General features: G+C 38.0%; 2 protein-coding genes and 1 long non-coding RNA gene across 4 annotated transcripts; all 3 read left to right on the forward strand.

The window, feature by feature from the left end:
- Positions 1–1,001: 1,001 nt before the first annotated feature.
- sparcl1 (SPARC-like 1) lies at positions 1,002–7,422 on the forward strand. Of its 2 annotated transcripts, none has more exons than XM_074693883.1 (11): positions 1,002–1,114; positions 2,078–2,133; positions 2,231–2,296; positions 2,404–3,444; positions 4,329–4,437; positions 4,772–4,893; positions 5,003–5,123; positions 5,217–5,353; positions 5,515–5,663; positions 6,466–6,614; positions 6,945–7,422. In XM_074693883.1, exons 2-11 carry the CDS (start codon positions 2,080–2,082, stop codon positions 6,971–6,973), a joined length of 1,977 nt encoding a protein of 658 aa, XP_074549984.1. In that variant the 5' UTR covers positions 1,002–1,114; positions 2,078–2,079; the 3' UTR covers positions 6,974–7,422. The 2 variants fall into 2 exon arrangements, with proteins under 2 accessions (XP_074549984.1, XP_074549993.1); XM_074693892.1 differs by lacking the exon at positions 1,002–1,114 and adding an exon at positions 1,862–1,928.
- Positions 7,423–11,766: 4,344 nt separating this feature from the next.
- Positions 11,767–12,112, forward strand: LOC141801942 (uncharacterized). Its single transcript, XR_012599445.1, has 3 exons — positions 11,767–11,826; positions 11,943–12,008; positions 12,087–12,112. It is a non-coding gene; the product is annotated as an uncharacterized LOC141801942 (long non-coding RNA).
- Positions 12,113–14,955: 2,843 nt separating this feature from the next.
- Positions 14,956–17,397, forward strand: odam (odontogenic, ameloblast associated). Its single transcript, XM_074682675.1, has 9 exons — positions 14,956–15,015; positions 15,113–15,148; positions 15,235–15,285; positions 15,362–15,607; positions 15,685–15,741; positions 15,820–15,942; positions 16,959–16,991; positions 17,102–17,164; positions 17,285–17,397. Exons 1-9 carry the CDS (start codon positions 14,956–14,958, stop codon positions 17,318–17,320), a joined length of 705 nt encoding a protein of 234 aa, XP_074538776.1. The 3' UTR covers positions 17,321–17,397.
- Positions 17,398–21,819: the final 4,422 nt, after the last annotated feature.

The following is a 21,819-nucleotide window of genomic DNA, read 5'->3' on the forward strand; positions in this document are numbered from 1 at the left end:
CCATAAACGCTGAAAATCTACCTTAAAGCATTAATAATCTGAATAAGCCTCAATAATATCAAACCACCACATCTCAGGGTGCACTTGTTTTCTCTGTGGATTGGCACATCTTTCACAGCTCAGCGCTAGAGCTCCATAGTAACATGACATAATGCCTCTGGTGGTACAGACATTTCTGCTGTAGGTTATGAAATACATGTCTCCATAAACTCCATTTTTTGGGGGACAAAAAAATGATCTCTTTTTGACTGTTAAAATTGAAAGCTCCAGGGCAGACACTGATGGTATTTTTTTTTTTTTGGACTCAATTGTAATCATACATTATTCTAAAGAGAAAAAATGAAAAAGCAAATAAGAATAGTTATTACTGGCTTTTTTACTTGCAGTGGATCACTGTGAAAATTACTAAGAGAGAAGACGTATCTAACAAAGTAAAAAAAAAAAAAAAAAAAAAAAAAACTGCAGACTTTAATTTAGTGACATCTAGTGGCAGAAAGTCATTATTCCTGTCCTTCTACCAATGTGTGATGTGACATGTCACTCTTTGATAAACTTTGGTTTTAGCCTAAACCATTAAAATCAAGCACATTTTAATAGCTTTGAAGTTACTAATGATAAATTAAAATAAATAAATGAAAAAATAGGGTATACGGGTAAACATTACATCCAACATGATTTCATGAGCAGAGCTAATATCTTATGTCTTTTGGAATATTTATTTATCTATTTAAAGAAAGAGTAGAATACATTAAAATAAAGATTCGAATAGAGTTAAGTGCAGATGATTTCTCTCTTTCTCTTATTTCTCTTGAACCAAGTAGCACAGAAACCCCCAAAGTTTGAAAAAAGTGTTGTCCCCATAGAGTTCCTGTGCGTGTATGAGTTTGCAATCTTGTGTGTGTGTGTGTGTGTGTGTGTGTGTGTGTGTGTGTGTGTGTGTGTGTGTGTGTGTGTGTGTGTGTGTGTGTGTGTGTGTGTGTGTATACATAGCATGCCATGGTGTGGACAGTGTGAGGGCTGTCTGGAATACAAAAGGACATCTTCACAGGTTGGACACAGGCGCGCTCTGGTGTTTGTGCAGGATTTCCATTTCTCTTGTGACTGCCAGCCTCAGGTAAAATTATAATTAAATACTTCATTTATTTGCATGATGATTAATTAGGGAACAAAGGAAATTATATGTAACATCTTTTGCACCTCAGTTTGCATTAAACTTGTCGAGTGGTGTACACAGTGACTTATTGTCTGTTATAATGTAGCTTTGTATAAGATTGCTAGAACTTTACATAGATTCTCTGTGCTGCTTTTTTGTTAGATGTTGGACGTTCTGTTAAAATTTTTGCTAAAATTAGTTATTTTTTAATGAACTTTTGACGATAGGACATTTTGACATTTATATATTGCTAGTAGCCGTTTTCCTTGTATAGCATACATGTTTAACAGCCATATAAATATCCTTATAAAGAAGACAGAAAATTACTTGTCATCAAATTAGAGATGAAATAACTGTTTATGAATACCAAGTGATAAGAGTGTTAGATAGTACTAGATTGTAAAAATCAGATAAAATTAATGCTTTTGGTCTAATTTCACACACATTCTCAGCCTGTCTACACCTATCTGGCTTTTTCTGGTCTGATCCAGTGATCTATTGTTCGTCTGAACAGTCCCTGTAGTGTCTGTTTTGTTTCCGTCCACAGAGACAAAAACGCTGTGGGCTCAGTCAACTTTTTTCCAGTCTGGTTGCTTCTGTTTGCTTTAGCTCTGAATGTGACTTTGAGAGAAAGCCACATCTCACAGGCGTGTAACCTTGACAACATTGGAGGACCATTCCTGCATCTCAACTTGTCATGAAAGAGCTAACGGCATAAAGAGGCGCTCATCTGTTAGAAGTGTGAAGAAGTTTACATCTCCGTGGTCACCAATTGGTAGTCATATTATAATGAAGTGAATTTTTTTTAATCAGGTCATCAGAATTCAGGTCCTGCAAGATATCCTGAGATATTAAAACCTCTGATTGATTATGTTTGTTCTTTGATTATGTTCAGTGTTGAAGCAATTTCTTTCTATGTTTCAGACATGAGGGCCTGCATTGTATTCATTTGCATCCTGGCAGCAACCTTTGCCTTGTCTGTGAGTAAAAACTTATTCTTAATTTGATGTGAGCCAAACTAAAAATGTGATGACATGTTTTGCATTTAACTGAACTGATGTGCACTGTTTGCTCCAGGTGAACAGTAAGCCCCATGGAAAGCGTCATGGATTACGAAAGAATTCCCATTCACCGAAGGAAAAGGTAGAGCAGGACTCTAAAATCTTAACACATAACTGTATTTAAAACATATTTATCAAATGTTGAAATGAAACAATGAAAATGACCACATTCTTTTTACCTGAACTAAGGAGATCATCACAGAGGAGGCAAATAAGCCAGAGATCTTACCAACCTTGGTCCCTATTGAGGCAAGCAGCCAGGAGCAGGAAGATGAAGAGCTGAGCTCTGAAGACAACACTAACGCTAACAAAGAGGAAGGAGAGTTTCAGGTAGCGGAGAATAATGACAAAAGTACTGCAGTCCTGCTGAGTGAGGAAGAATTGGTAGAACTCCTGAAGAAAGAGGCAAAAGAAGAGCAGGAAGCAGAAGAAAGAGAGCTGGAGGAGGAAGAATTGGAGATGGAGCAAGGCAAGGTGGAGGCCGGTGGGGATGAAGAGGCCAAGGGGAAGACACTGGATGACAAACTTGAGATAGAGGAGGATATGAAAGAGGAGCCAATTGAGGAAGAAGAAATGAAGCAGAAAGAAAAAGTGGAGAAAAAAGAAGTGGAGGTGGAGAAGATGCCACGGAAGGAAAAAGAACAGAAAGCATCACAGGAAGACACAGACAGCAGTACAGAGTCAGAGATTCCTGCTGATCTTGACTACGCTGCTGATGGTAGTGTCTTACAACCACTACATGTCGTATCCGCAAAGTTAAAACCCCAACCAGATGACACCCAGCCTCTCCCAAAAACAGATGCAAAAGAGAAAGAAACCACTGCAGATGACTTTGAGCATGAAGTCCAAAACACTGAGGCAGCAGAAAGTGATGAAGTGTCCGATGGAAATACAGAGGAACATTCAAAAGACAAATCTAAAGAAGTCAGTGTTAGCAAGAAAGAAACTGCAGCAAATGTGGACCCACAAGAACCAAAAAGTGGGACTGAGGTTGAATCAGGGTCCCGTATGGCTGTGAAGGAAGAAGAGAAAACTAAGAATGAGAGCGGTAGTCACAGCAAGGGAAAGGCAAGGAAGCAGAAGAAGAACCAGAGGGCCAGGAAGCACTCTATCCAGAATGATGAATCCCAACCAGGAGAGGAGCAGAGCCAGCAGGACGCTCAGGAGTCCGAGGACGGCAGCATCGACAACACCGTTCACAAGGCTAAGAGGAGGAGGGCAGGGAAATGGGTAATGCAATCTGAATCATATTAATCATTTTGTATCTTAATGGTGGCTCTCACCAATAGTTTTATGTTTCAAACTGATCATATTGTCACACACTTGCTCAAACATGCTGTGGTCAATCGATGGAGTAAAACAAACCATGATTTACCATCAGCTGATAATCTTACACGCATCTCAGCTTATGGTAGTTCCTCCTCAGTGTTTGTTTTATTAGACCTCTGCGTTCTCTTTGACAAAGTAGACCATGAAATACTTATTTGTGATTTCCTTTATCTTGTTGGAGTCCTGGGTCAGCTGTCACCATAAAGAGTTCATCCAGCATTTCTGTCATGTGGTGTACCCCAAGGCTTCATATTTGGTCCCCTCGTATTTTCCATTTACATGTTTCATCTGAGCAAAATTGTTAAAAAATCTCAGTATTATATTTTAATATTTAATATTGTTCAGATGGACACCCAGATTTATTTATTTTTCAGCCTAACCAATAAGGACACTGATTCCCCTATAGTTGATTAATCTTGTTGCTATGTCCCTGGTTGCTGTTGCAGCATATAGCGATAATACATTTCTTATAAAGTCTTTGCATAATTTTGATAAATCCTAGTTTTCACAACAATATTTAGACACAGTTATTCATTATCATCTATCTTTGTGACTCTATGATCACAACACTTTGTATATTGGTATGAAACAAGCCTATAAAGATTGCTTACCCTGCAACAGAAAGCTGCAGCCAAAATCTTGAGCAGATGCAAACAGTAACTACTTATTGAAGTGTTTTATTTATACCTTGGGCTGATGTTGCTTACATAGTAAGTTGACACAAACCAAGATTTACATTATTGTTAGAAAGCTGAATTTGACAAACCACACTGTCACATTTCCAGGGTCCTTTGGTCGGGATGAATCCAGTGCAGATAAGAGGCACAGTGGATCTCTACCCCAGTTCCAGGTCCTCTCTGGGTGGAGGCACACATCGCTCAGAAGCCCCTGCAGGTTTGTCACTACACTGACTAATGCCCTATCCCAACAGCCTCACTAGGGAATCTGCTGACCAGATGGTTTCGCCCAAACTTCCGCATGAATAGTGTCACTCAGCTCCACGGTCACTACCAAAACACAACCCTGTGGGCTTAAGGAGAGAATGATAGAGATCAAGTTGAACTTAATCACTGTGAAAACTTGTGCGACAGAGGAATGTAGGGAGGGTACTGTTTGGTTCCCAGTTATCAGACTAAAGAATAAAACAGAACCAAAGCTAGAATGATAAACATTTGAGGGATTTTAGTTAAGGGAAAATGTAATTTGCATTGCTTGTCTTTTCTTTTAGATCCTTGTGACAACTTTCCTTGCAAACGTGGGAAGACATGTAAACTAGATGGTGACAACAAGCCAACCTGTGTGTGTAGGGAGCCAACAGAGTGTCCTCCCAGTGTAAATGAAATTGATCATGTAAGTATGGATGATCTACTTAAAACAAATCTAGACTGATTGTTTGCAGCTGATGCTTTGTATTTGTATTTGATTTTTTACATTTGTGGATGTGTTTACATTTCTCAAGGTTTGTGGAACAGACAACAAAACGTATGACACATCCTGTGAACTCTTTGCCACCAAGTGCAACCTGGAGGGCTCCAAGAAGGGACACAGACTTCATCTGGACTACACTGGGCCATGCAAATGTTTGTTCAAAACTGAAATTAAAACATCTTGACTGAAAATATGGAATATTGAATATGGAATTGATCTTTTCCCTTGTTTTTTTCTTTCCTCAGTAATACCTCAATGTGTTGACACTGAGCTGATCCAGTTTCCTCTGAGAATGAGGGATTGGCTGAAGAATGTGCTTCTCCAGCTGTACGAACATGACTCTGTGTCCCCTGGCTTCCTCACTCCTAAACAGCGATTTAGAGTAAGATCCACCCCTCAGACTAATGAACTGTAGAATCACCTGCCAATGGGTCTTTAAAAGTCTTTATGTAATGCAGGTTGAAGCATTTTTTCCATCTCAGTAAAAAGAGGAGTAAACATCTCAGGATTAATCCAGCTGTGGTATTCTGTGCTCCTGTGCAGGTGAAAAAGATCTTCGAGAGTGAGAGGCGTCTTCATGCTGGTGATCACTCTGTTGAGCTGCTTGCACAGGACTTTGAGAAGAACTACAATATGTACATCTACCCTGTGCACTGGCAGTTTGCTCAGTTGGACCAACACCCCTCAGACAGGTACTCTGAACTGTTCGTTTTGACATCTCCCTCAACCTTTAGGTTATTTAAATGAGGGTGCCCCAAATTTCTTACACAGTGATTGTGATCAGATTAATATTATGGATTTTGGAGCTAAAACATTAGGCCATGACGGCTATAACTTTTTAGCTATGGTGTTCACTTATTCTACCATTGTAAGGTTTAATATACATGTTATGAGTTGTAATGATAATTTGAGTTTAATCTGAGTGAGGTGAGATTTAAATAGTTATTACACAACACTGTCAAATAAAAGCTTTGAGGAATGTTGCCACAAACTTTCTGTTAATGTTGACTTTGGCGCACTCTGTGGACAAAACATGTATTTTTTAACCTAAAACTGAATCACAATGAAAGTTTAAAGACCGGAAGATTCAGTAGCATGCAACTAACCAACCTGACTGACACCCACCCCCGCTAGTGGTTTTAAACATAGAGATAATCAGTCATGATGCTAAGGCTCCTGTTTACCGTTAAAGGCCAGAAAGTAGGAATAGTAATTCCTTTGTCCATTTTGCAAGCAGTTTTTTGGCAGGAACTTAAATGAGTAAACCACCTTTTAAAAATGACCATTGAGCGTCATTTTATCTTTCTGTCATTAACCTCTTACAACCAGCTACCAAGTACAGGTGACGTATCTTCATAGATATGAATCAAGGTTGTTGTCTTAGCAGTGAAATACATAAAATAAATCTCAGGACTTACTTATTTAAAATATCTAAATGTCTAAATTAATGTAATTGAATGAGATAATTATACCAATGTATTTCGTCCTGTGTAGGGTGTTGTCACACTCTGAGCTTGCCCCACTACGAGTCCCTCTGGTTCCGATGGAGCACTGCACATCCCGCTTCTTCCAAGAGTGTGATGCTGACAAAGACAAGCAGGTGTCATTCAAAGAGTGGACTTCCTGTTTTGGCATTAAGAATGGTAAGAACAACAGCACATCATCAACATACAGCGTTGAATCTCACACCACAAATTGAATTTTTTATAGAAGCTTTTGCTTTATGCTTTACGGCTGTTTCGTGTTATCCTCCATGTGAAAAAAGCACAAACGCAAATTGTTCTGTAAAATATTTCTGTTGAATTTCTCAATATATGAAAGCTGGTTATAAGTAAGTGAGTCATCACCTCAGCAATAACTATTTTGACCAAATGTTGATGCTTGTCATTCACCCCTTCACCCTGGAAAAAACAATGAGACTACTATTGTAATGTACTTATCAAATAACTATTGGTTGTCTATTTTCTTTGCAGAGGATATGGATACCAACCTTTTATTCTGAGCCACAGATGACCTTTGTCTACTTGTCAAGGTTTTCAAAAACCTCATTGAAACTGTTATTAAAGAAAGTCTGAAACATTCAGATGAGAGAAACTCATTTTACCTCCTGCTGTTGGGGGCAACTGTTGCTGTTTTTAATGTGTCTCAGGCAAAGCTTGGACATTTGGATATGTGCTCTGTGTTGTAGTTTAAATTGCTAGAATCATTATTATTATTTTTTTTGTAGAATCTGAGAAAGAGTAAATCTTAGTTGGTGTTATCCAGACACTGTTTTCTAATGCATTCCAAACTGGGGAGAAGTTTACATCAGCTAGTGAAACAAGTTTTGTACATATAACAGGCTTTAAAACAACTGTGGCTTGTATGTAAGAGTGATTTAGTTCAGACTCTTTAAATGAAGGTTGAACAGATGATTTCAGTAGAAAATGTAAACCACAGTCGTAGTGGCAGCTGCTGTAAAAATGTTTGTATTTGCTTTCTGTGTATCACTAATCCCATTAAAGCTTCACAATATCATGGCGTAGAATACTTTATTGCTCAGTTGTTGATGTGTTTTAAATCAGTTGAGAATCAAAAGTAACACACCGCAATGGTATAGATAGAGCTAATAACACGCTCTATTGTTTGCTAGTTTTCTGTATGCCACCATGAAAAGAACCAAGACCACTGCAACAATGGTTCCTGAGAATGCAAGTCACTGATAAATGGTTTAGGTTTGCCACATGATCCTGAATAATGACCCTCCTTCAGGTAACAAAGCAGAAATAGCCTTCAGCACGGTCATGATGATTACAGTGACCTGTTGTTTTGACATAAGGTGCTGGACTCTCATTGGACCTTTCTCTGTGATCTCTCAATCTGAAGCTCTCTATAAAAGCAAACACTGAAGCAGCCCTTCACCTGTCGACTCTGCTGTGACTCTGATAAAACATGATCGGCCTGCTCTGGGTTATTCTTCAGATCTGGTGTGTTGTGGTGGAGGGTGATGTAACTTCAGGGAGTGCTGAGGCTCTTGCCAATAGGAGAATGAGTAAGAGTGGAGCGGCTGCTGGCAACACTGCTAACCCTGGGGGTCAAACTGGGGTCCAACCAAATGTTGAACCCATTATGGCACGCTTAATTCAGCTCGGAGGCTCACTTTTTATCCAGCCTGTTGGTCAGGCTCCTGTGCAGCAGCTGATTCCTGTTGGAGGCCTCCAGCAGGGCACTGTGTTACTCCTGGGGCAGACAAGTGGAGCCAATGTGAACCCACCAGGACCGGTGCCTCAGACTGGGACTGGAGGGCCGGTAACACTGTTTGCTGTCCTTCCACAGAAGAACACTGGAGGGGCCCAGCAGGGGAACCTGTTGCGCTCCAGCCATGTACAACTGATCCCGCTGTCTGTGCTGAACAATCAGCAGCAGCCAGCTGCAGCTTCAAGAATCCGGTACCAGCGCTCTCTGGTCGCACGTCTCTGGGGGACACCGAAAACTCCGGAGATGAAGGTGATGGCTGATGAAGATGATGACGATGCCTCTGGAATGGAGACAGATGACATTCAAGAAAACTGAGAGCACACAGATGTTTAACCTCAGAAATATCTCATGATTAATTTCTCAATCCTGATCATGTATTAACACAATCTGTGTCTCCTGAAACTTCCACTTTACAAATCACAGCCATTGAAACAAACGATCAATAAATGACGCGGGTGAAATGGTGAATCTTTGTCGGGTGTTTATTCCAACATGAAAATAACAAAAAAAAACATTTAGTACTTCACATCATCTGCTCAAAATATCAGAAAAACACTAACAACTAGTGTCCTGGGTTTTGTTTACTGATAGTTATTTTTGTCTCGCAGACTGCCACAAACATGCTCAAATTTATGTTTACAGACCATTGCTTGAAACTGCTAGGTGGTGATTTTGGTCTCTAAATATGACACAAAATCCCAAACATAATACTCACACCAAGAAATCAACGTATTAAATCACTTTTATCCATGAAATAAGTTAAAATGGAAATATCTGAGCTGATTAATAAGTCAGACACATAAAAACTGTGATGTTTATAGAAAATTTCAACTTCAAAAGTGTTGAAAGTGCTTACATGAAGAAAATGTTCCCAACTTTAGCCGAGTGACACTGTGTAATTAGAACAAATCTTCAGACCAGACTACCACAAAGAGTGTTTACCTGGTCTGCTGAGGGCTGCTCAGTCAGCAGCCAAAAAACACCTCAGTGAGTGACAACATTGATAGCCAGCCGCATTGGAAATATATGTAATGCCTCAAAATATCAGGAAAAAAAAAAATCATGTACAAAGCTAAAAACTAAAATATATGTTTGTTTGTTTTTTTCTAATGTAAAATCAGAGTTTACCTTGAATTTTCAAACAAAAAGAAATATGATACAAGTCTTGGTGGTACCTTTTAGCTAAAGTCTGCTTTAGACCTACTTCACCCCATAAAAACCTCCAGAAAAGCCTCAGTCATGTATTCAAAGCGCCAAATGTTAGATAACAACTGCAGGAAACATGAAATGTGTTCAAATCAGATATCATTAGTTCTCTGCTGTTTATCTGGAATTAAATAAAAGAGAAACTTGAAAAGTTGGGATTTTTTTTTCACATGATCTCCATGATAGCACTTCACTATGATGTCAGATGTTTGCCCCTGGTGACCCAAAACCCGCAACATTTAGATGGTTCATGTTGGTTCATGGCCAAACGCTTCCAGAAAATTCCACCACTAATCCCAGAAGGCTGAGTCGCTCTGTTATTGTTTGCGGTCACTCAGCTGTGAGGAGAACAATGTCCAGTGGTCAGTCGTGTGGGCAGAAGCAGCTGGCTGAGTAGCATGTCTTTACATCTATTAGTCCAGAGGATGAAGATGTCATATCACAAGTTCTCATGACACACAGGTGACAAATATAGCTCATGAACAAGCTGCTGTTCTGCTCTATAATTGGCTTACAATAACCTTAGGGACTGATAAAAGGTGCTCTAAATTCAGACAGCAACTACAGTCCATCTTTGCACAAGACATTTGAGGAAAGGAACAAGGTATGTACTATTGCATTTAGGGATATTTGGTATGATTACACGTAGTAAGCATGGTAGTTTCAAAATACAGAGAATGAGATGTGCACAATAATTAATGCTATTGTACCAATTTTGCAGTTTTCAGGCTACGAAATGAAGCTTTTCCTGATGACATTTGCAGCAACCATCCTCTTTGTGAGTATCTATCATCTGTATATCCATCTTTCTGTCTGACAAATAAAACAGTCCATAAAATCTCTGGTCTTTTGCTATATTGCAGGTAAATGCTGACAAGGTAAGACACTTTCAAGATGATACCTTTAACATTATCTGTGCAATAAATAAATAAAGCTCAAAGCTATTTAACCTTGTTTCTCACAGTCACACAGGCTGCTGGCAGCTATCATGACAGGTATGAATGGAGGAGCAGCAAATGGAGTGATACCTGTCAGGACAGTGGGGGGCCTGAACACTCCTGTGATGGCTGTTGCTGGGACAGGTTTTGTTGGACAGCCACAGTTTGCTCAGGTCAGTCAGAGGAAAAACTGTAGAATTAATCATCATATATAAACTCTTATGGTTATGAGTTTAAACCTCTACACAGTTTAATTTATTCAGTTTATGTCTTGAATGTACTTTTCAAGCATTTTTTTGCTAGTAGGCTCTGTGCTGCACCTTGATCATACCATCTACCATCATACCAGCTCTTTGATCCATTCATTGAAAAAATATATTATATTGTTATGAGTAGTGGTGTGCCAATCAATCTAAAATATTGACCTATTGATGCCAAAGTTGTGATCAGTATTGATCAATACTTGGGTGGTGAGATTGATACTTAAGTTTCAGTTTCTCTTCTCTACATCACTAATGTGCTCATAGCTATCTAGATAGATGGAACTTTATGTCTTCTGCAGTAAAAACATAAAATTGTCTTTAACACGACTCCAAGTATGAATTGAAATACCCTTAGAAACACAGTAAATGTCGCATTGAAAATTTAACGTCATTTCATTTATGTGTGAGAGGAAGTGCGTTTTTGATGTGGCTCTTTGTAGTACCGCAGTAATTTTTGTGGCTCTTGGTCTCTGACTGGTTGGCCACCCCTGGTTTACACTATTAAAGAGTAAATATTCTGAAATGAGTTCAGAAGAACTGTGCTCAAACAGCTGATACAGAAAGTAGCTCCTGACCCTCTTTAGTCTATGTGCTTTTTTCTAGCACGTATCCTTTTTTTCTGACACAGTCAGACGAAGACAGATGTGTTGTAAAAATGTTTAAAGCTTTGACAAAAAAAGAGACCTGACAATCAAAAAAAGAAGAAAAACAAACAAAAAAACAAACAAACAAACAAAAAAACCCACTATCTATCGCAATGATACAACTTGACCCCTAGATGGTGCTCCTCTGTTGTCTTACTTCATACATACTCATGTCAGGAGCACTTTAAAATACACTCTATTCAATTTCTCTTTTCCAGGTTTCTGTTTTAGAATACATCTGGTCTGATTTCTCATTTCAACAACACAACAAACTGACCTCTAATGACCTCAACCAACTCATATTACTTTGTTTTCTCTTTTGATTCCTCTTTAAGTTTGTTCCTGGGGTTCCTGCTTATGTTGTTCCAGTTTCTGTCTCCAATGCCTATGCTGCTCCTGTAGGAAATACTGTAAGTGTAGCAGATGTTGAGAACACACTTCAAATATGATCTGATCTCACAATGAAAGCATTCATGTCCATCTTTCCTTCCTCGTCCATGTTTGCAGGTTCCCTCTATTGGAGTCCCCCAGATGCAGCCAATGAATGTTCTCCAGCAGCCTCTGATGGTATCACTCAGCTTTGTAGCTGATTTTCAGCCACTAATATATTTTATTTCATGACATTTATTGCTGATTTTTATGCGAAGCAAACATAATCCTCACATCTTGATATCTTTGTTCAGGGGATGGCAGGTGGCACCATGCAACAGCAGCTTCCTCTTCAGTCTGATTTACTCAGACGGTTCAGGGTAGGGACAAATACAAAAATTAACTTTGACTACACTTAAGGACTCAACCAGTTAACTGTTGTTTCTTTTACTAACCAGCGTCAGATAAGAAAGCAAGACAACACCATAAAGACAGCTGTGGATACTCAGGTAAGAGCAGAGAATCCTTTTCCAGAGGCTAAGAGTGTAAACATCACAAGACCTGTTTGATTTGAGTAGGTTTGAGTTCTTGTGTGTTTATTCTGTTTCCCCTTTATTTCTTCCAGATTCCAGCTCCCACTGAAACTCTGACACCAACTCCCTGCAATGAAGATCATCATGAAGACAACAACATTCCTGACAGTTTTTAAATAAACCTGCAAGAATATGCAAACGTTATAATAAACCTGGAGCTGAATGGTTAAGTCATACTCCGTGGTCATGTTTTTTTTTTTTTTTTTTTTTTTTTTTTTTTGAAACCTTTGATTTTGAAACCAATGAGACAGTATAAGTAGTCAATGTCACATCTAAATAACTGATGCAGTGTGCAGAGGACTTCTAGCCATTGGCTGATTTGCAGTCTCTGTCCCTGTTAGGCTTTTGGGAAATGAGCCACATGAAGTGAAAGATAAAAACAGATGCAGACGAGCAGCTGCGTACATGCATTAAAAACTAAAAGCAAAGCAGACAGAGAGCAATCAACAGCACAGATGGATAAAAACTAGTACTACAAACAGATAAACAGACAAACACAAGCAGCCGCACAAGGACCAATAGTCTAAAACATATATATTTTTTCATTTACAGCTTTTTCATTGTTTAAGCCAGAGTTTTGTTTTAGTTCTAAAAGCTTTGGAGTCAGTTCATGTTTTCATTTCTGACAGGGAGGTATTCTACATCTTTAACTTGGACTGGCTGAATGTTGTCTTTTGCTTTACTGGGGTACAGTCTCCGCTAACTGCACCTCCTGCAACTGCTCCTCTACTAGAACATTTTTGACTGAACAGTTCAGCAACAAAACAATTCACACATGTAAAAAACAGTTATAAACTAGACATTTCCAAAGTTTTTAATGATCATACTTCCATTGAATGTTGAATGCCTCCATTATATGTTTCTATCATGCCAACATGTGCTAAAACACCTTTTTGGTGGGTTTTTTTTTTTTACTAGTACATAACATTTAGGAATTCAAGACTACACCTCAAATTTTGACATTATGTTGTTTCTTTCCACTCTTTCTGATCAGTAGCCATGTTAAAACTCCTGCATGTTTTGCCCCATAGAAATGTAATGGAAACTGCTTTTGCACAAGTCTGAGCGAAGACGTTGTTTTTGTGCAATGAGACACCGACCAATTGGAAAACGCTTTCATGAAACCATCTGATTTTATGAATAAAAGAAGCTGCATCAATACACTGTACCCACTTTAGCAGTGTGTAGTAGATCTCTGCTGCCATCTAGCGGAATATGTGTATAAAAACATGACAGGGTAACAAAAAGGTTGAGAAATCAGTTCAAAGCGTTCTGGATCGGATTTATATAGATTTGAAAATATCATGTTTTGATTATTTATGGTGAGCTGATCTGCCTTGTGCTCAGATCTTGTTTATTATTATTATTATTATTATTATTATTATTATTATTATTATTATTATTATTATTATCATCATCATCATTATTATTATTATTATCTGCCTTGGGGAATATCCCCATTTTTTAAGCAAAATAGAATAAATATTGAGGGTTGAATTCAAATAAAACCAAAACCAGAGTCATATATCACATTCAGGTTTAGAATAATTGTGTCTCTAAAAAGAAATCCAAAACAAACAAAAAAAAACAAAAAAAAAAAAAAAAACCCTTTACATTCTTTTCCAAAATTTGATTTATTTTGATAACCCTGCAATAATGACACTTTTTCTTTTTTTTTCTTTTTTTAAACACATAATGCTTTTGCGTCCACTGCCTGTTGCAACTGATGGAAATGAAGCAGTGCTGGAGTGACATGAAAAGCGTGCCTTCCCCTCTGAGGACAACTCTCCCATGATTTACTAGGATTCACGTAAACAAAGTAGAGAAAGCTTATCTTAATATTGCATTCATGCTTGTGTTGCTGCAATAATGAAGTGAATCAAAAACTGGGTGAAATTCATTGTAGAATAGAATAAAACTTCATTTGTCATTGCAACAAGTACAACGAAATTGCAAATTTTTTGGTTAGGTGCTCTTTTTAGAAAGAGTACAAGCCTCAAAAATGTATGTTCGTGTTTCCTCCACTCTGCTCAGTCAACATCTAATTCCAACGATTCACCAGTTTCAAGAAATAATCAGTCAGCATAAGATGAAGAAACTTGTGACAAATGTCTGATCATAAACTCTTAGCTCTTGCTTTTTTCTCATGACAAGACAGAAATCCTGTCAGCCTGAATGTGTCTTACGACACCTGAAAACACCAGGGTTTAACATAAACTTTATGTAAGACAACAAAAGGTCACAAAAGTGTAAACAGGTCCTCTAAACAGAGTGTCTTTGAACTGTAGACTCTAAAAGCAAAGCAGTTACACTTAATCATGTATGATATATGTTGTGTGTGAAGATTTCAGAATTATTTAGAGGTTTGTTAATAACCTGACAAAGACAGAGTCACAGCGTTTAGAGACATGACTTACAGAAAATTACACACTTACCTGTTGTGTGCTGTCAGAGTCTGAGTCTGTTGCCATGAGAAATGTCTGTCACACTGACCACACTTTGTCTGGACGGGTTGGCGGGGGACTACAACGGCTCACATGGACAGAATATAAGAGTCGAGGAGCAGGTGAGGAAGCAGGCACAGCCAGAGAGAAACGGTAAGATGAATCTGCATTGTTACAGAAAGTTTCACTTCTACCACTGAGAGAGGTATCATGATATGTATGGCTCTGGCATCTGTCCTTTTTTAAAATGCACATCATGTTTTTTTTTTTTTTTACAGACTTTGGACATCATGAAACCCCAGGCTGCTCTTCTGTTGATCTGTTTGTTCAGGGCAGGCTTTGCTCTCCCAGTAAGTTTCACCTCTGGTTTACCTCTTCGCCCATAAATTCTAAAACAGCAGAGAGGGAGAGTAAGAAAGACTCATATCTTTCATGTCTTTTCAACAGGTGCAGATTGGAATTATTGCAAGTAACAGTAATGAGGTTTGTACAGCTGCTAAAGCTACTATTTTTTAACTGTTAGGACTCCTCTTCATGTACTGATGTTTATGCATCTTTTGTACGTGCAGATCCTCAGACTGAATGGATTGACTCTTGCTGCTGCTCTTGGACAGGCACAGGTATTACAAACTTATAAGAAGTTGAGTTAACTGCATTTACTTTGAGCTTTGAACTTATCCAACCCGTCTTATCCAGGGGTCTTCCCTATTACCTCAGATTCTGCTGCAGCAGCAGCCTGAGGTGCTGCTCACTCCACAGATGGTCAACCTGAACCCTCAAATGGCCGGTCCCTTCGCTCCTCAGGGGCCCCAGCTATTCTTCCCCTCTCAGGGCAACCAGCTTACCCCTGTGATTGTCCCTAATGGCCAGCAAGAGCAGACTGGGACCCCGCAGGACCCCAATGCTCCTAATATCCCCCAGCAGGCCCAAAACCCTGTTCAGGTTGGAGAGGAAGCAGAGATTCAGTGACAGTGTTTACTTTGTGTTAAAGACTAACAGCTGTTTCATTCTTTCTTTAGATGTTTCCCTCTTTCAACTATCAACCTTATGGCTTCCCTCAGTTTCCCAGACAGCAGGTATGAAGTAAAATATGCTCACACTTCTCTGTGTTCACTTTGAGGCTCTGCTGATTTAATTTGTCTTTCCATCCACAGGGCTACCCTTACTTTGTGCCTCCTTACGGCTATCCCCAGCAGAGGAACACAGCCATGCTGCAGCCCAACAATGCTCAGCAAAACTTGGAGAAGACCACACACAGACCACAGCTCCCCCTGCAGGTGAGACAACAGAGATTTTTTTTCTGCAGTAATTAAAGAGAAATGTCAGATTAATACATTTTTTTTAATAGAAAAGAAAGGCTAAGAGTCAAGAAAAGCAGGAGCTGTTTCTGCCACCATAAAATAAGATCATGAGACAATGCAGCAGACTATAATGAGTGGAGAAACAACTTAATGGTAATAACATACTGGCATAGGTTGAGTCATGTGTGGCATCTATGATGCAGTGTCTACTGTCTGCCATATTGAGCACAGCGTTTGTTTGGATTAGAGGTGAACTGCTGAGATAAAGTCAGCAATGTTTCATTTTTCTTTTTCTTTCTTTCTTTTTTTTTTTCTTTTTGGTCTTTTCTTTTTAACTGGTCACAAAACTCTATGATAACACATTACACAAAGATTTGGCTTTCCTTTACCTTTTGGACAATTAACTGGTTAAACTTTCTGTAAATGTTGGCGCTAACCAAATCAAGGTAACTATAATTTTGTTTTTCTTTTTTTTTATTGGAAACATAATTAAAGGAAATACAATGGCCCAAATTCAAAACATACAATAATCTCTTTTCTCCTCTCTCTCTTTTTTCCTTTAAAAAAACATAAACATAGTCTCTGCATTCAGAGAAAATTATAAAATATAAAATCAGGTTCAGTGTTTTATTTTTCAACTAGTTTAGAGAAACAAAAACAATGTTTTTACTTCATGCCAGCAGATTATTGTTAGGATAAAACAGATTTTGGCGTTTTTATTACTTTTAACACAGTGGTAGTTGTGCCTAAAGTGAAGTTGAAGGTTAATTAAAATATGTATTTTATATTGCAGTGAATATGGGTTGTTGAGCTGTTTCATCTAAGACTTTAAACCCTGGTCATGTGGTTTTGTGTACAATCTTAAATGTCTGAACTTTACACTTTTAAGATAAAAAAAAAAGAAAACAAACAAAAAAAAAAGAAAACAAACAAACAAAATCAATGAATTAATAAATCAGACTTAACAGCTTTTTCCCCCTCTTCCCATTCAGCAAGCCTCCCAGCCCAAGGTGCAAACAGACAAAGTGAGTACACAATGACTCCACCATTAAAGCAAAGACAAACACACACTATTTGTGCCTTACATGTATTTTTTTTTTTTTTTTTACCTCAGACATGGCCTTTGGGAACACAGAAAGAGTCTACAACAATTCCTCCTGATCCTCGTGGAGACGCATCTGGCCCTGGAGTTGATGAGGTTTGATTTTAAGCCATGACTCCAAACCTTAAATTCTCTCATGTATTCATTACGCAGTCCTAATATGGGCTCAGTCTGATGAATATTTTTCTAACTGCTCTTTTGTTGTGTTTTCTTCAGGGCAACTCCAACTTCCCCTTCCTGTTCGAGCCTTAGATGTCACCTTGGAAAACTTACTCTGTGTTTTTGGCCACATGTGTTCATTTTTCTCCAAAATGCCAAAATGTGCCATCCTTCAAATCCACTTCATTTATACTCAGTTATTTTAATGATGTATTGGAATGAGCTGTCTTGTTTCAGGATTGTTTCCATCATGTCAAATAAACAACTCCAACAAAACTACTTGCTTAGAAATTTATTTTGGTACACCAGAATTATAATGTGAGAAAGCAAATCAAAGAAAGAGACGTATAGTTTCTTTTAAGTTGGTTGATCTGGTTTGTAGCTCTTGGTTTGATCCTAAAAGAGTGTGAGAGGAGGAAAGTTGTCAGCAAAGTGTTACTCATGTAATTAAACTTTATTACACCATCAGAATCATCACCTTAGAGAGCTGTAAGAAGTCATCCCTTAGATCGACTTCCTTTCAAAGAAGTACCTTGTGTAATTTCTGGAAAAAAAAGAACCAAATATGCCCTCAAATGCCTCATAAAGTGCTAAACATTGTTGTAACAGTGTTGATCTTAGTGCTTCATAGAACTATTCTGCTTAAAGGAAAAGAGAGCAAGTTGACAGAAGTCATTGTATTATCTATTACACATAGAGAGGCTTACAATTAGTCTTTACTTACTGGTTTCACAACCCCGTACTCAATGGAAACTTCATTCTTTACAATGAAAAGAGAAATTATTTTAAATATTTCAAGACAAAGATCAAACAGTTGATAAAAAGTGTTTTTCTATTGCAGTGTGCAGTTAAGTTACCAGTCCTGTAGTGTTGAAGGTGAACTTCAAACAGTTCTGAAATTTACATGATGAGACAGTAAAATCACAACTTACTCTTAAAGAATAGAATACTAAAGGAAATTTGACATGTATTTGACTGAAATTCAAGTTTGAAGTAGGTTTACCAGAAAAGGCCTGTTTCTCCCTCCCTGGAAAAGAGTCACAGTAAAATCAGATTAACTGGATTAAAAGCTCTGATGGGTTGTGGTTATTGCAGCATTTGATGTAATTCCTTTGTATACCTTGGGATGGCGAAGTCCCCTCCTGCAAGGCTTAAGATTGATTAACAAATGTATTAGTATGAGTCATATTTAAAGTTGGTCTATCACTTGATTCTTCTGATTCTTATTTCTTTGTCTCCTACCTGCTCCACAAATATGCTCTCCCCCTGCAAGGTTTTCACACAAAATGTCATAAAAGCATTTCATACTGAAATCAAATTTACTGTTTCAAATAAGTAGTGCTCAAATCAAGAACTTGGATCATTTTGTTCACCTGTGGCAGGGTTGCATCAGAGTCATTCTGTGGATAAAAGTTTTAATGTTTATTGCATTTTTTTACACCAAAAAACAAAACAAAAAAACAAAAAAACCCCTGAAGCTCACTAATATCCGTGATGCTGGATCTTACCTGAAGTGTTGCATTTCCAACCTAAGTAATCATGGACACAAGGATATCAGAGTTTTGGTTGACTACCGTCATGAAGGTTTTAAATCTTTAATTTGGGGGGAAAAAAATGAAAAAAAGAATGGGAGTGCATGAAAGTGTACTTACCCTGAAAGCTGGCACACACTCCTGGAACAAGAATAAAGTAATTATATTTATGTTTTTACAATGCTGGGGTACAAAAAAATTGGTTTGTGTGCAACATTTTTAGAGCTGTCAGTGCCTTTATTGAAGAAAAAATAAAGAGAAATAAAATGAAAAAAAAACAACAACAACAACAAAAAACGTGTCAGTAAAACTATACCAATGATTTAGAAGATGCTTTAATGTAATGCATGGACACAATAGGATCCGTTGCTGAACTGAAAACTATATTGAGGTCTTGACACAGTACATTAAGTTTTCATCATCTCAGTGCAGCCTCCTTGTTTCCTCACTACATCATATATCATGAGCTTACCACTGGACCAAAACGCCGGGTGAACCCATGCAGAGGAGCTCTTGCACCGTCGGTCTGAAAACCAGGCTTCTGTGAAAAGGAAAGATTCAATCAGAATACAGAAAATAACTTTCTAATACGAAACAATAAAATGCCAGATGATGGCAGCGTTTAATATATATATATATATATATATATATATATATATATATATATATATATATATATATATATTGTCTTGATATAAAAAAATCTGTCTTTAACCTTTTCAAGTTTGACTTTCAAGCTTCTACACAGTGTGAAAGCTAGACACTCTGATGACTTCGATGTTACAAATGAATTTATTTTGTACTATAATGTATTTTTATTATTGAGGGTGTAAACAATTATAAGAGTTGGACAATATTCTTTAGGTTCTTCTGGTGGCTTTACCTTAAAAATATCTCTGACTTGTCTCACTAGTTGATGTTCAGATCAAAGATTGAGACCATTATTTAAAACATGAGAATGAGCTGTGTTGGTGAAAATGAGAAACAAGAAAAAAAAAAAAAAAGGAAGTAATTATATGGTTTCTTTTTTTAAAATGCCAAACAGAAATTTGGTTAAAGATTGTGGGCCTTCTTATTGCACTGATCACCCGGCAAACTTAAGGAACATCTAAACTCTTAAAGCCTGAACACAATGTTCAAAGAAAAAAACTTTGTCAACAAAATGCTGTTAACATTGCTTTAACATTAGACTCTCAAACTAACGGAAAAAACACAAGTACAAAAACATGAATGTTTTTTAACGTTTCACCTTGTGTTTACTAATCATTTTAAATCTGATGTTAATCTTACCCTTAGCTCAGCCCAGTCTGGCTCATCTTCACCTGCCCACTGGTCCTCCCCTGGGGCTCCGGTTACCAGCTGCTCATCATCACCGAGCTAAACAAAACAATAAATCAATTAAAGAAAAAAATGATGGAAAAAAAAAATCCAGCTCTAGATGTCAGGTGTTGATTCTGCCCTGCTCTCTTTAACCTGTGGGCCATCTTCCAGCTCAGTTCCATCTGCAGGTGCAAAAACTTCATCCTGGGCCCAGAAATCTGGCTGGAAAAAACAAAACAAAATAAAACAATATATATATTGAGCATTTCTGAAGCCATCCAAAAGACAATGCACATCTTTACCTTTGAAAGTAGCTTACCTGAGCAGATACTGCTGACAAAAGCAAAGCTGCAACACAAAAGAGCTGCATTGTTTCTGAAGAATCTGAGAGAAGTTCGAATGATTAATATCAAACAAACAAATATAAGGCTTCAAACAGAGTGAGTCACTCACACCCACTGTGACTTACCTGCTGCACTGTGTTTGTATGTGTGTGTTATCTGTCACACATGGATACTTATATTAGAGATGACATTGAGTCACACCACATTTTATTAGTCAAGCTTTATAGTTTGCAAAACAGCAGTGACAAAACAAACTGCTTCCTAAAGTCTCTCCAATCAGCCTCGATCCTTGTTCCTAACAACAGCAATAATGACTGGCAACAATAATACATCACATTTAAATAAAAACAATTTAAAAAACCCCAAAGTTTGACTAAATGTGTTTAGGTAGGATGGGCAAAAAACAGCTGTCATTTCCTAAATTATGAAGAGGCAAAGACCGGTACAAGCATCACTGGGTGTTACCTTTGAGTTGCTCAAGCCGCTAATTCACTTGATTTGTAATCATAAGACCCAGATTTACAAGTTGGCTCTCTGTTTCCTGATTTACCAATGCTTGTGGTTGACACAAAATGAATGACGCTGGGAAACAGTGGGTGCAAACTTTGTTTTACGCAATAATATAACCCATCTCTGATGAGTATCCACACCTTGAAATGTGGAGGTGTACAGTTTCCTAATAGTTTCCCAATGCTTTGGTTTGCCAATGAGATTACATCTGCTCCTCTAGTATAAAAAGAAGGTCCCAGATTCAGGACAGCACCACAAACACCTCCTTGACCATCATCGAGACAGTCTGAAACAGTGAAGAAGACTTTAAGGTGATTGTCTGAATGTTTTATGTCTGAAGTCAATGAAAACGTGAATTCACTTCACATCTAAGAAAGTTTGTCTCCCTTTGAACAGATCACCATGCTGAAGCTTGTTTTTGTGCTGGGATGTCTCCTGAGCTTTGCTCTGGCTCAACCTGTAAGTATGACAATCTGATACTGGGAATCAAAACACTCAGTACAGATATTATTACCATCACAGAAATTTTAGACTTGAAACATTCTGATTTTCTACAGGAAATGGGGCACAGACGTTTTGTTCGGTCATCTGAATCAAACTCTAACTCTAACTCTAACTCTAATTCCAATGAGGTGAGTGTCCTTTCAACATTTAGTTTCTTGACTTTTTTAGTATAAGTTCTTGTAAAAGTTTGAAGAATTTGCTGTGCGTATGCTCAATGATAGTCTCTTCTTTTTTCCAGGCTACCAACGCTGGTACAAGTACAAGTACAAGTACAAATACAGTACTCACTCCCCAGATTCTCCAGACCCTACTGCAGTTAATTCTCAGTCTTACAACAACTGCAGCTCCCACCACCACCGCCGCCGTGACCACTCCACCTCCT

Source organism: Halichoeres trimaculatus, unplaced genomic scaffold, assembly GCF_033239565.1.
Source record: "Halichoeres trimaculatus isolate MK-OKI-2021-1 unplaced genomic scaffold, fHalTri1.1 fHalTri1_scaffold_2, whole genome shotgun sequence".
NCBI classification, from domain to species: domain Eukaryota; kingdom Metazoa; phylum Chordata; class Actinopteri; order Labriformes; family Labridae; genus Halichoeres; species Halichoeres trimaculatus.

Excerpts from the sequence above, each read along its gene's own strand:
- sparcl1 (XM_074693883.1), top strand. The coding sequence starts at position 2,080 with ATGAGGGCCTGCATTGTATTCATTTGCATCCTGGCAGCAACCTTTGCC. Across the intron at positions 2,297-2,403 it reads CCCATTCACCGAAGGAAAAG|GAGATCATCACAGAGGAGGC; the intron begins GTAGAGCAGGAC and ends ACCTGAACTAAG. Across the intron at positions 5,354-5,514 it reads CTCCTAAACAGCGATTTAGA|GTGAAAAAGATCTTCGAGAG; the intron begins GTAAGATCCACC and ends GCTCCTGTGCAG.
- odam (XM_074682675.1), top strand. The coding sequence starts at position 14,956 with ATGAAACCCCAGGCTGCTCTTCTGTTGATCTGTTTGTTCAGGGCAGGC. Across the intron at positions 15,016-15,112 it reads GGGCAGGCTTTGCTCTCCCA|GTGCAGATTGGAATTATTGC; the intron begins GTAAGTTTCACC and ends TCTTTTCAACAG. Across the intron at positions 15,608-15,684 it reads AGGCCCAAAACCCTGTTCAG|ATGTTTCCCTCTTTCAACTA; the intron begins GTTGGAGAGGAA and ends TTCTTTCTTTAG.